At 36.7% G+C, this 12596-nt stretch overlaps 1 protein-coding gene across 1 annotated transcript; it reads right to left on the bottom strand.

The window, feature by feature from the left end:
- Positions 1–9206: 9206 nt before the first annotated feature.
- Positions 9207–12059, bottom strand: LOC114925719 (pectin acetylesterase 9-like). Its single transcript, XM_072221835.1, has 7 exons — positions 11961–12059; positions 11699–11799; positions 11335–11397; positions 10811–10886; positions 10607–10712; positions 10311–10456; positions 9207–10105 (listed from the first exon to the last, which is right to left on the bottom strand). Exons 1-7 carry the CDS (start codon positions 12057–12059, stop codon positions 9881–9883), a joined length of 816 nt encoding a protein of 271 aa, XP_072077936.1. The 3' UTR covers positions 9207–9880.
- Positions 12060–12596: the final 537 nt, after the last annotated feature.

Here is a 12596-nt window from a genome sequence, read left to right as displayed (position 1 = left end):
CGGCTGCCTCTCTTTGTAAGGTCAGCCAAAAGAAGCCGGCTCGGATTACTTTCTTAGCTAGTTACCGTGCTCTTAAGTGGTTTTCGCATACACCACTGTAGACTTTCTCTAGGACTTCTTTACTCTTGGAGGTCGGGAAACACTTTAATAGAGGTGTAGATACTCCTCTTCTATAGAGGATGTTGTGGACCAAGGTGTAGTTTTGTGCTTCCCTTATGAGCCTCCTTGCTTTTCTTTCTTCTTTAGTCATGATATCGAATTCAAGGTATTCAATAATGGGGGACATCCAACCCAAACCAAGATTGGAGATGGTCATTATGCCTGACTTGTCAACTTCTTTGACCACTAATGGTGTGTGGAGGGTTTCCTGGATCAAACTTTTATTGTTGCTCCCTAGCTTGGTGCTGGCCAACTTGGAGAGAACGTCATCTCAGATATTTGATTTTCAAGCTATATGTTGAGCTTCTGCCTCAGAAAATTGAGCTAATTGTGCCAATATTTCTTCCAAGTACTTCTTCATGTTGGGATCTTTGGCCTAATAAGTCCCATTTACCTGAGAGGTTATCACTTGAGAATCGCTATCATGATCAACCTTATTGCCCCGACCACTTTAGCTAGCTTTAAGCCAGCAAGTATTGCTTCGTATTCTGCTTGATTGTTAGAGGTTGTAAACTCAAATTTTAATGAAAGCACTATTCGAGTTCCTTCTTCACCCTCCAGGGTGACTCTTGCTCCACTTCCAACTTTATTGGATAATCCATCCACATATAAATTTCAGGCTGTAGTGCTTCCCTGCATTTTGGTGTACTCGGCCACGAAGTCTGTCAGGTATTGGGATTTGATTGCTGTCTGAGTTTCATATCTTAAGTCGAATTCGGACAGTTCTATTGCCCATTATAGCATCCGACCTGCAGTGTTTGTCTTTTGGAGTATATGCTTCATAGGTTGATTAGTTCAGACTTTTATGGTATGATCTTGGAAATAAGGTCAGTGCCTTCTGGAAGTGAGCACAAGGGCAGATGCGAACTTCTCTATTTTCTGATAGTTTAGTTATGCTTTCTGTAGAGCCATGATAACAAAATAAATTGGTTACTGTCCATTCTCATCTTCTCGGACTAAGGTCGAGGCTATGGCCCTACTTGCAACTACTAAGTACAACACAAGCTATTCCCCTAGAATAGGTCGGGTGAGTATAGGTGACTGACTCAGGAGGTTTTTGAAGTCTTAAAAAGCATTCTCACATTTCTAAGTCCACTCAAATTGACACCCTTTCTTGAGTATTGAGAACAGGAGTAGAGATTTCAGGGATGTTCTTGTCAAGAATTTGGATAAGGCTGCTAATCTTCCATTCAATTGTTAGACTTCCTTGAGACAAGTCGGGCTTTTCATCTTGAGTATTGCTTCACACTTGTCTGGGTTGGCTTCGATGCCCCTTTGAGTGAGCATGAAGCCTAAGAACTTCCTGGCTTCCAATGTAAACGTGCATTTTGAGGGATTTAGTCTCATCCCTGCTTCCTTATCGTGTTGAACACCTCAGCTAAGTCGAACAAGTGATTAATGTCTTCCTTTGTTTTGACTAGCATGTCATCAATGTAGACCTCCATCAACTTAGCAAGTTGTGATGAAAATACCTTATTCATTAGCCGTTGATAGGTAGCTCTAGCATTTTTTGATCCAAAAGGCATCGCCACATAATAATAGTTGGCCTTTGGGGTAATGAAGAAGGTCTTCTCTTGATTTGGCTTATACATCGGGATTTGATTGTACCCTGAGTATGCATCCATAAGAAACAAGTAGCGATATCCTAAAACTAAATCCACCAAGGTATCAATGTTGGGAAGTGGGTATGGGTCTTTAGGACAGGATTTATTGAGCTCGGTATAATAGACACACATTCTCCACTTTCCGTTCTGTTTTTTTATGACTACCACGTTAGCCAGCCATAAAGGGTATTTTGCCTCTCTTATGAATCTGCCTTCTAATAAAGCTTTCACTTGCTCTTCCACGACTTGTGCTCTTTCAAGACCGAGCTTTGGTTGCTTTTGTTGAACAGGTCGTGAGCCCAGGTAGACATTGAGCTTATTATTCATGATGTCGGGGTGTATCCCAGGCATGTTGGAAGCTTTCCAAGCAAAGAGGTTGGAAATTTGTTGTAAGAGCTTAACGAGATCTATTTTTAATTCTTTATCCAGGTTAGCTCCTATGCTTGTTTTATTTCTGCTTGATCTCCGATTTGAACCTCTTCGGTCTTTCCACCAGGTTGAGGTCACAGCTCTTCTCTTGCTCAAACACCACTCAGTTCAATAGTGTTAACTTCTTTTCCCTTAATCCCGTAGATTCAATCTTTCATTATAATATTTTTGTGCCAACCTCTGATCTCCTCTTATGGTAGCAATTTCCTCTGAAGTCAGAAATTTTATGCAGAGATGAGGAGTGAAAACGACCACAGCTAGTCGGTTCAAAGTTGTCCGACCTATCAAGGCATTGTAGGCTGATGCCACGTTGACCACAATGTAGTCTATAATCAAAATTTAGACTTCAAACCTTTACCAAAATTGGCATGCAAGGAGATGAATTCAAGAGGTCGGATGGGTGTGTCTCCTAACCCGAAAAGACTGTCAGGATGGGCTCTTAGTTCTTTTTCTTCTAGCTCGACCTTGTCAAATGCAGGTTTGAATAATATGTCAAACGAGCTCCCCTAATCTACCAGAGTTTTATGGAGGTTTGCATTGGCAAATATCATTGTAACTGTAAGAACCGCAAATTAATTAACCAATTAATTAACGTTAAATAATAATAATTTAATTGCCCAAATTAGGTTCAAAATTTTAGAATATTAATTTAAAAATATGAATATGATATTTGGACTTGGTAGATTTTTCTGAGTTGGAAAATGTAATTTTCTTTGGAGAATTGCGTAAAAACACGTACCGGTAAATTAACCGGCTGTACCGGCTTAAGTTTGTCCGGTACTGTACAAGAATAATAAAGAAAGTAGAAAATCTTAGGAAAATAAATTAAAGTTAAAAATTGGGTACTAATTTTAAAGGTTTGGCCCAGCCAAAAATACTAACGAGTTGGACCGGGCCATCAGCGGCTACGCGAAGCTCTAGCTGATCCCGTCATTTCTAGGTAAGTCTTGTGGTAAGATTCTCGAAATTCCTTGCCCAGTTTCTTGCCCTAAGAATTTTGAGTTTTTGGGTATTGTATTAAGTGAAATTTTGTGATTTTGAGTGTTTAGGTACACTTAGCCTTTGGTTCTTATTGGGTTTGACCCACTCAATCATAGGTAAGGTGAGTTTATTCTCAACCCTTGTGACATTTGATTATGATGAACCCTAGTTGTTAATCTATTGTAAATTATGTATTTCTAGCTTGGAATATTGATTGTTGATGTTTGTTGGAGTTTATTGGTGGCTTTTGGTGAATTGTTGATGGTTGAAAGCTTGTTGGGCACAAATTTCGGTGTATAGTACATATTGGAAATTGGCCAAGGTATGGTTCCGGTTTCCTCTATGTAATATATAATATTTCTGGACACTTAAGCTAGTGACCCATAGGATAGTATTGGATTAAATTGGATGTTGAATTTGTTGAATGATGATGTATGATGATTTGATGATTTTGGGTTATTTTGATGGGTGTTGGTATTGATGTTGATAAATGATGTTAGATGTTGAAATTTAAATTGATTTCTCATGATTAGTCGTGATGGAACAATGATTGATGAGTTTGTTATGTGAGAAACGGTTTAAGGCGATATAATTGATAATTGGGTATGAAAATTTGATGATATAAGTGGTGAAAAGTGATGCAAATGGTAAGGACTGATGTGAATTAGAGTTGGTATGGTTTAAAATTGGTATTGATTATGAATTTTGGAAAGTTGAGAACCTTGTGGTTTTTGGTAAAAACTAGTTTTTGATGAACTTTGATTGAGCATAACTTGAGCCTCAAATCTTGAAATTGAATGAACTTTATTTTAAATTAAAGGTGGCTTTAAGAGCTTTAAATTGATATAAAGATTGTAGGAAATGGATTTTTGTAGAGAAAGTTATGACTGTTCAAAGTATTGGTGCCAAAAACTAAATTCTGCAGCATTTGAAAATTTTCTAAGTCTGGTATGGGCTACGTATGCGACAGGGTGCACGCGACGTGACCAACCCATTTGGGTTAGGTAACTCGCATACGCGAAACATTGCCTGCGTACGCGAGCAAGCAAATTTTAACCCTTGCGTACGCGAATTTCAACACACGACGTGAACAACCCATTCGGGTTGAGACACTCGCGTATGCGAGTAGGTTGTTGCGTACACGACCACCACTTTTCAAACAGCATGCGTACGCGAGACAGGGGCTTGCATACGTGAGACTCCTATTTTGCAGAAAAATGATTTTACATGTTTTCAAAAGGTTCTCTAATCCTTCTAAACTTCCCTAAGATGTAAATTAACGGTAAAATTTATGATTAGGTCTAAGGACTAATAGAAGATAATTAAGAACTGAAATAAGTGAATTTATGTGAACTTAGAGAACGGAGGCTTAGATTTTTGGTGCACTAAGGACGGATTAGCTGAGAGAGATGACGAAGTATGGTAATAACAATTGATATAAAGAATTGTAGAAATTATGAATTGGCAGTGGTTGAGATGAGTCTGGGACTCGGAATGAAAATTATGAATTGACAGTGGTTGAGATGAGTTTGGGACTCAGAATGAAATGATGAATTATTGATATACTGAAAAATGATTTTCTGAAAACCACTAGATTACTGATATATATTGAGATTTGTTGAGACGCTATGCGCCTAGCAGGGACAGTAGGTTAATTCCGCCTGTCGAGGTCGCGGCGGTGGCGTAAGGACGATAGGTTTATCCCGCTTACGCTGAGATGTGAGGTCTATGGCAAGAGTATCCCGCTCGCATCCCTTTGGAATCACTATAGTGTGCAGGAACTGACATCCTGGACCGTGATCCGGGCACAATATCTCGGGGCTTCCCAATATGAGACCGAAGGGCTACGTCTCCATAGAGATTTGTCTGGTTGGTAGTTGAACCGATAATGTGATATCACAGCCAAATAGGGCAGGTATTCATCATGTGCATCTTTTATCTGTTTGCTTGCTTTGTCAACTTGTATTGTTTGCCTAATTGTGTAACATGTCTAATTGCCTATCTGAATTACTTGATATACATGCTTATACTTGTGCTTTACTTGCATTGTTATTACTTGTGTATTCTACTGGGATTGAGGAGGTTCGGAAGGTGGTGGTGATGGAATTGCATGGAGGTTAGGCTGGCGAAAGCTGTGGGATAGCGGAAAATTGTTAGATTAGAAAATCCACTAAGCTAGATTACCCTTTATTATTGTGGTTTTAAAGTTGTGTTTTATAAGTTATAGTTATGCTTTAAGTTGAATCTCATGATGGATATAAAGCTCTAGGATTGCCTCTAGCGTCCAGGAGTCTTATATCTTACGTCACTGGGCACTGTTACCATATTGAGAACCTCTGATTCTCATTCCATAATCTGTTGTTGATTTTCATATGCAGGTCGTAACCCACTTCGATGAGTTGCTTTGATGGTGACAAAGCGGAGGATCCTGGCTATTTTTTGAAGTGTTTTGGTTTATTTTGCTTAGTTCTCTCATCTTTTGTATTTATTTTGCCTAGAGCCTTACTTTGAGAGGAAATTATGTATAAGTTGTTTTACTTTTCTAAACTCTGTATGCTTGTATATAACTAGCCGACTTAAACTCCGCGAGCCACGGCTAGACTCTTATACCTTATATATCTATATATATCTTGATATCTGTACGTATATCTTGTGCCTCGTTTAGTGTAGCTTCATTGTGAACGTTTTGCACTTTTTAAATTCTGTTTTTGAGCTTAATCCTTCATCGGACTTCTAGAATTATTATTTCTTTCTATATAAAGATACGTATGAGCTTTAGACTTGTCGTAACCTTTGATTAACCTTTGCTTTACGATGCGAGGTAAGACTTAGGTTAATTAAGGTGTTACAGTAACTATCACAGGATTGTCATGCCTAGGGTTTATTCCTTGAGCATCTTCTTTGGTAAATGAGATTGTAGGTAAATCAGGAACTTCACATTATTCACCGACTTGGTAAACTTCTCTAGGATATCTTTTACGAGAAGACTTGGTTAGCCCTCTTCCTGCGAATCCTCCAACTATTATGTGGATGTGCCTATCAAGGGTTTGTGGTGGTCGATCTCATCAACCTCTGTTTTCATCACCCCCTTCCTTTTTCCTGGATCGTCCAATCTTTTTTGCGAGGTATCTTTCTAACCGACCTTCTCTAGCTAGTTTTTCTATCATATTTTTCAAATCATAGCAATTAATAGTGGAATGCCCATATAGTTTGCGATACTCACAGTATTTCGTCCGACTTCTATCTTTCTTTTTCTTGATGGGATCAGGGGGTGGAAGTTTTACAGTGTGCCAAATCTCCCTATAGATGTCGACAAGAGGAACTCAGAGTGGGGTGTAATTGTAGTATCTTCGAGGCTTGTCTGAATTGTATTCATCCTTTTTCTTTGCTTCTTTGTCTTTATCCCAAACTTGATAAGGAAGGTTTTGCTTTGGATTGGCTCTCTAAGTCGGAAATTCTCCTCCATATTGATGTACTTTCCCACTCGTTCTTGTACTTCGTACAGAGAGGTTGGACATTACTTGGATATAGATTGAGAAAATGGCCTTTCTCTTAGGCTGTTAACCAAACCCATTATCACTACTTCTATAGGTAAATTTTGAATTTCCAAACAAGTTTTGTTGAATCATTCCATATAAACTCGGAGAGTTCCTCCGACTTCTTGTTTAACCCCTAGAAAGCTAAGAGCATGCTTGACTTTATCTTTCTGAATTAAAAAGTGGGTGAGGAACTTTCTTGCAAGGTCGTCGAAACAAGTTACTAACCTAGGTGGTAAGCTGTCAAACCACTTCATCGCCGCTTCGGTTAATGTTGTCGAAAAAGTTTTGCAATGCATAGCATCAGACACATCAGCCAAATACATTCGACTCGTAAAATTGCTAAAGTGGTGTCTTGGGTCATTTGTTCCATTATAGAGGTCCATGTCGGGGCTTTTGAAGTTCCTAAGAACCCTAGCCCCCATGATCTCTTCTATGAACTGATCTTCTCCTCTAAGAGGACTTTTCTCCCGATCTGCACGGTAGCTCCGATTTAAAGGTCAGCTTCTAGTTTCGAGAGCTTTTTTCTAGCTCTCTTTGTCGTCGCACCTCTTTTCGCAAGTCTTTTTCAGCTTCCCTTTGTCGCTCGATCCCTTGCTCAAGTTGCTCTAATCCGCTATGGTACCCATGTACAAGTCCCATGATTTTTGTGGATGCAGGGGTTCTTCGTTCTCTAGGAGATGTATTTCTGAATTAATTCTCCTAGGTAAGGGGTTTCCCAATGTTCCCTCCACATTAGGACCACTTGCTCTATAATGTCGTGCAGGTATCATGAGCACTCGGTCATTGTTATGAGATTATGGTTCTGATTTGGATGTTGTGTGTCCATTTTCGAACTGATTGTTCGCTATGGTGGGTGTAGACTTCCATGTTCCTGGCAACGGCACCAATGTTTCAAAGGTTACCTGAAACTGAGTTACTTTTGGGCTAGAACATGAGGTCCAGACTCCTTCTAGGGCAGTGTCTGACTTCTACTTGTACCGCCGAGGTACTGCCGTCCGAGTTTCTCGTGAGGAGGTGGGAGTGGTACCTACAAGGGACTCTAATGCTTAAGTTAGCAAGGGTTTTAGCAGATTTTTTAGTAGATTGGGTATTGAATATAAGTGAGGATGTCAATGTATTTATAATAAAATACATAACCACCTTTTAGTGTAGATCCACCTTTGATGGTGGATAAATGTCCCTTTTTTTCAGGAAAGTTGTTGAGATCTCCTTTTTAGATGAATGAAAGATATCTTAGGAGTTAATTACTTATCTAGATAAGTATGAATGAACTGCTGTCGTTGCGCCCGACCTCTGGGAGGTCGCGTAGGTGTAGATATGGCCAGCTCTCTCGGGTGGACTTTGATTCATTTTGGGCCTGGCTATATTTTTGGGCCAAGGTATGAACACTAACGATGTATATTTATATATATTTAAAAAAATTGGAGGCACCATAACTACTGTAGTCCCCATAGATCTGCCATTGATCTTCACCTTCTCCTCTCATTTTTGAACCCATAATCACATCGGCGTTGGCGGCTTTCCCCGGCTCCCACTATGACTTCCTTATAATATTTAAATATGCATTGTCTATATTTTTATTGTATCGATAATATAAATTTATTATTATATAAAAATAATCACTTAATTCAATAAATTTACCAAAACGTTTATGTGCTACAACAATTCTTTTTAACCACTATATAACACGTGTAGCACATTAGAATTTCTCACATAATCACATTCTAATTCTAAAATTGTTATTCATTTTTCATCATTTCTTTTTTCTTCTCTTCACATTTCTACGGATTTAGAATATGAATTCGATATTTTTCATCTTTTTTAGAGATTGAAGACTCTCTTCTCCTGATATTTTTAGCTTTTTTCCCTCCAAAAACAAAAGAAAAAAGCAATGAAAATGGGAAATGAATTAATTTTCTCGAATTTTTTCAAACAGAGATGCTTATTAGCAAAATAATTACTGATATGTAGACTGTATATTGAATAAACACTACAAAAAAAATCATTTTTAGCGGCCATTTATTTTACTTTTAGCGGCAATAAAAATAGTCACTAATACATTTACCGGCAATTAGACATTAGCCGTCTTATACTTTGCCGCTAAAAGGTTTTAGCGGTAATTATAACATTTGTCGGTAAAGACTATTTTAATGGCCGCAAAAAGTATATAACTTTTAGCGGCCATTTTCTTGGCAATTTATATGGCCACCAAAAGTAATTCTAAGATTGCAATGTTATTCACATATAGTGGCCATTACTATTGCCGCCAAAACCCATTTTTACCGGCAAATTTATATGGCCACTAAAGATAATTCTGAAATTGTAATATTATTCACTTTTAGTGGCCATTACTATAGCCGCTAAAATCTTAAAACTTTTTTTATTTATATTATACTCATTTTCTTAGAAGTAATGAACTATCTTTTTTCTAGAATCAATTATATATTTTTGCCAACAATAATTATTATGCATAATATAAATATACTGAAATTAATTATTAAAAAATAAGATATTTTATTAAACTCAAAATATTAATATACAAATTTCTCTTGAAAAATAATAAAGTATAGTACAAATCTAAACAACAAAAAAAATACTACAAGCTTATAACTATGTTACATCAATATAGCAATATAAGTGTTAACAATGATCTACAATTGTACCTTTAAAAGTAGCCTACTAACTTTCGTTTTTAGTAACTAATCTAATTATTTAAAAGTACATGAAGAAAGAAAATCATGAATCATGAATATACTAAAGAATCTAAAACTATAAACTTGCTAACAAAGTGAATTAGTGAATGATCAAAACAGTGTCATAAAATGTTGAGTAAACAGAAGAGCTTCATAGTCACCAATTCATTGAAAAGGTCATGATGTTGTTCACAATGCCAACAACTACAATCAACAAACCTGATTTTCTCAGAGCCAAACGCCTCACTCAATTGCAATTCTCCATCCTTGTTTGATAATTTGTTGAAGGTAGCCGTTGAGAGCTCTTTAGTGCTATTTAATTGCTCACATAGATCGTCAAGCTTCTGCTGCATGCTTGATAGCTGTATACTTGTGTATCTTCTGTACTTGAAAAATGGTCCTTGAACCCTTTCTTAGAGAATAACTTTACTATGAGAGGCAGAAAAGCTGGTGTAAGAGTTGAAAACTTTTGAATTTAATCTTCTATTGGCTTGCAACATTCCAAATTTTTTATTAAATAAATGGACCTCAAGTCTTCGCGATATCCAAAGCAACTAGTGTATAAAATTTTTAAGAAACAGATATTACCACGAGGATATGGTATAAGATTGTGACAAGTTGTGTCACATGGGTATGGATAGTCTATTTCCTTGCTTCTTTTTCTGCTAAAATACCAATCACCAACTGCTTCTGCAATTGTCTGCAAAAGACAGAATTTTAAGTGTTACTGACTTAGAAAATTCACTAGTTGTGAGTGTAAAGATCACTAATACTGTTCAGCCTATTTGCTTTAAACTCTTGTTTGTCCTATAACACTAAACGCATGTTTGGTGCAATTGATTACCACTAGCCTATTATCGTGTTGAACAATGCACAGTATAACAAAGTCTCATAGCAATTAATACCTTGTTTATTCTTGGGGAATCATCTTCAAACCACGTATCTTGTGATTCACTTTGGCAGTGAGCAAAACATGAGTTTATGAACATTCCTCCTCTTCCCAAATAGATTGCGAAAGGTCTCAAAGTTGCAAGCATGTCGAGCCTAAAATCTGAACAAAATGCACTTATTATAGTCAGCAAAACCGGTTTTGAACATGTATGAAGCAAAGTTTGTAGTTCTTTGACAAAATATTGAAAATACTAACACATCGGGGTGATTTCAAAAACTGAATGGTTAATATGACAATTGAAAGAGGAACCTTGAAATATGGCGATTTGGAGTGGTGTGCATGCTGCTGGGTCCAATTTGCACTTGTTCCAATGTCCATGCATATTAGCAGAAGGTGGCACCAATATATGATGGAACTGTTGACATGAGAAGTTTTATTCATCCTACATTCTGCCAATGACATTAACCAAGATATATGCAAATATAGTCTACAAAATATGTCCGGAATTCTTACTTGAAATACATCATAGGCTGAATTCAAGATAAAATAAGGAGTCGATATATATCTCAACACATTGTGGAAAGAAGCACTGCATGGAAACACTTCAAAATGTCAAATTCTTGTGTAGTTTTCCTGAGCTAATGATGCAAGTTAATGGAAAAAAGAATAAACACACCAAGTCTTGAATATAATACTACTGAAGGCACCGTCTACTGATCGAGGAAGAATATATAGAAATGTTCATAAGTTATATAATACTACTTATCATAATCCAATGCATTACTTTGAATAAGGAACAAAAATTAATCCAGAAATCTTATCAAACAATAATAATTCAGCACTAGTATTTTCTCTGGAACTAGTCACATACAATAATATATAATATTCATATACAATATACATCCCCCTTATTTCATTCCCCTACAAATCCCAAAGATCCTCTAATTCTTTAGGCTCGGGAATATATATATATATATATATATATATATATATATATATATAATGTTCAACTAAAAGGTAAAGCACAGATTATATACATATATGTGCATTGGCTTTCACGAAATCTCCTTCTTGGAGTCCATTGGCTTTCACAAAATCTCCTGCAAAATTGAAATTGAAATCGAAAGTTGAAAAACCATTCTCACATAAGATCCTTAATTTAAAACTATATATGCCAAAGGCAAAGCTAGAAAATTCACCAGTGTTCTCAAGCAGGTACATCCTGCTTTTATTGTTTGGCCAGTATCTGATGCTCCAAGAGGAAATAATAATCCAACAAAAGAAAATTTTAGTCCCAATGTCTTATAAAGATCATGACAAAATGCAAAGAAAACTTAAAGAAATTAATAAGATCAAAGTTCACAATTATTTTTTCTTTTAATCAGTGAAATTATAGAATACCTATAGCGCATATTCCAAACTTGAGAAGTTCCAATGTCTTCCATGTCAATAGAAATTCCATCTCTTGCATCCAATTCTGGCAAATGAGTTTTTGCCTCTTTCTGATCAAATTTTTAATATAAAACAAATTACTATTTCAGTCAAATTAAACAGATTAGATTGCTTTTTATTTTTTTCTCAATTACTTGATTAACTAAAGAAGTACTCAAATGTTCTACAAGAGAGAATATTGGGTAAAAGAATTACTTTTGGCAAGAGAAACTAGGAAACCAAAGTTTTCCAGAGATTGACCCGCTGAACTTGCGCCAAATGGCTTCAAATCCTTCAAGTTCTTGAAACAGTGGCAAGTGTTCTCATTCATACTCATATGAACAAGCCGCAGAAGAGGATATAGAAAATACAAACCTTGCCTTCCGAATTCAAAGACTCTAGGCTGCAAAAATTTTGGCCATCAAACATCTTGAACAATGCATAGCTGAAGTATCAAAATCAATCATCAAATCATTGTGAGGGAAGCATAAGATTAATCTGCAAAATGTTTTCTCATGCAGATTTCAACTTGGATAATTTAATAAGAAGTTACCCGGGTTGGTGAACCAACATGCAAATGTTCACTCCCTCAAGCGCTTTGCATCCTAGAGCTCTTAAAAGAAGCTGAGATGATGCACTGTCCAAACTAGAAGTGGGTTCATCCAAGATCAGAAGTGAAGGTTCCATAACCATTTCTAATCCGACATTTACACGCTTCCTTTGGCAGCCAGAGATCCCTTGATTTTCCACCGTTCCAACCAAGGAATTCCTCACAGATCGAAGCCCCAAGAATTCAATAACTCTTTCAAGAACTAGAACTTTTTCTTGTTTTGACAAGTCAGCTGATAACCTTTAACATTAACAAAAA

This window comes from Arachis hypogaea, chromosome 17 (genome assembly GCF_003086295.3).
Source record: "Arachis hypogaea cultivar Tifrunner chromosome 17, arahy.Tifrunner.gnm2.J5K5, whole genome shotgun sequence".
In the NCBI taxonomy this organism is placed as follows: Eukaryota; Viridiplantae; Streptophyta; class Magnoliopsida; order Fabales; family Fabaceae; genus Arachis; species Arachis hypogaea.
Note: the sequence above shows the minus strand (reverse complement) of the source record. Positions and strands in the feature narration are given on the sequence as shown.

Excerpts from the sequence above, each read along its gene's own strand:
- LOC114925719 (XM_072221835.1), bottom strand. The coding sequence starts at position 12,059 with ATGAATGAGAACACTTGCCACTGTTTCAAGAACTTGAAGGATTTGAAG. Across the intron at positions 10,713-10,810 it reads CAGCCTATGATGTATTTCAA|TTCCATCATATATTGGTGCC; the intron begins GTAAGAATTCCG and ends TCATGTCAACAG. Across the intron at positions 10,457-10,606 it reads CCAAATCGCCATATTTCAAG|ATTTTAGGCTCGACATGCTT; the intron begins GTTCCTCTTTCA and ends CATTTTGTTCAG.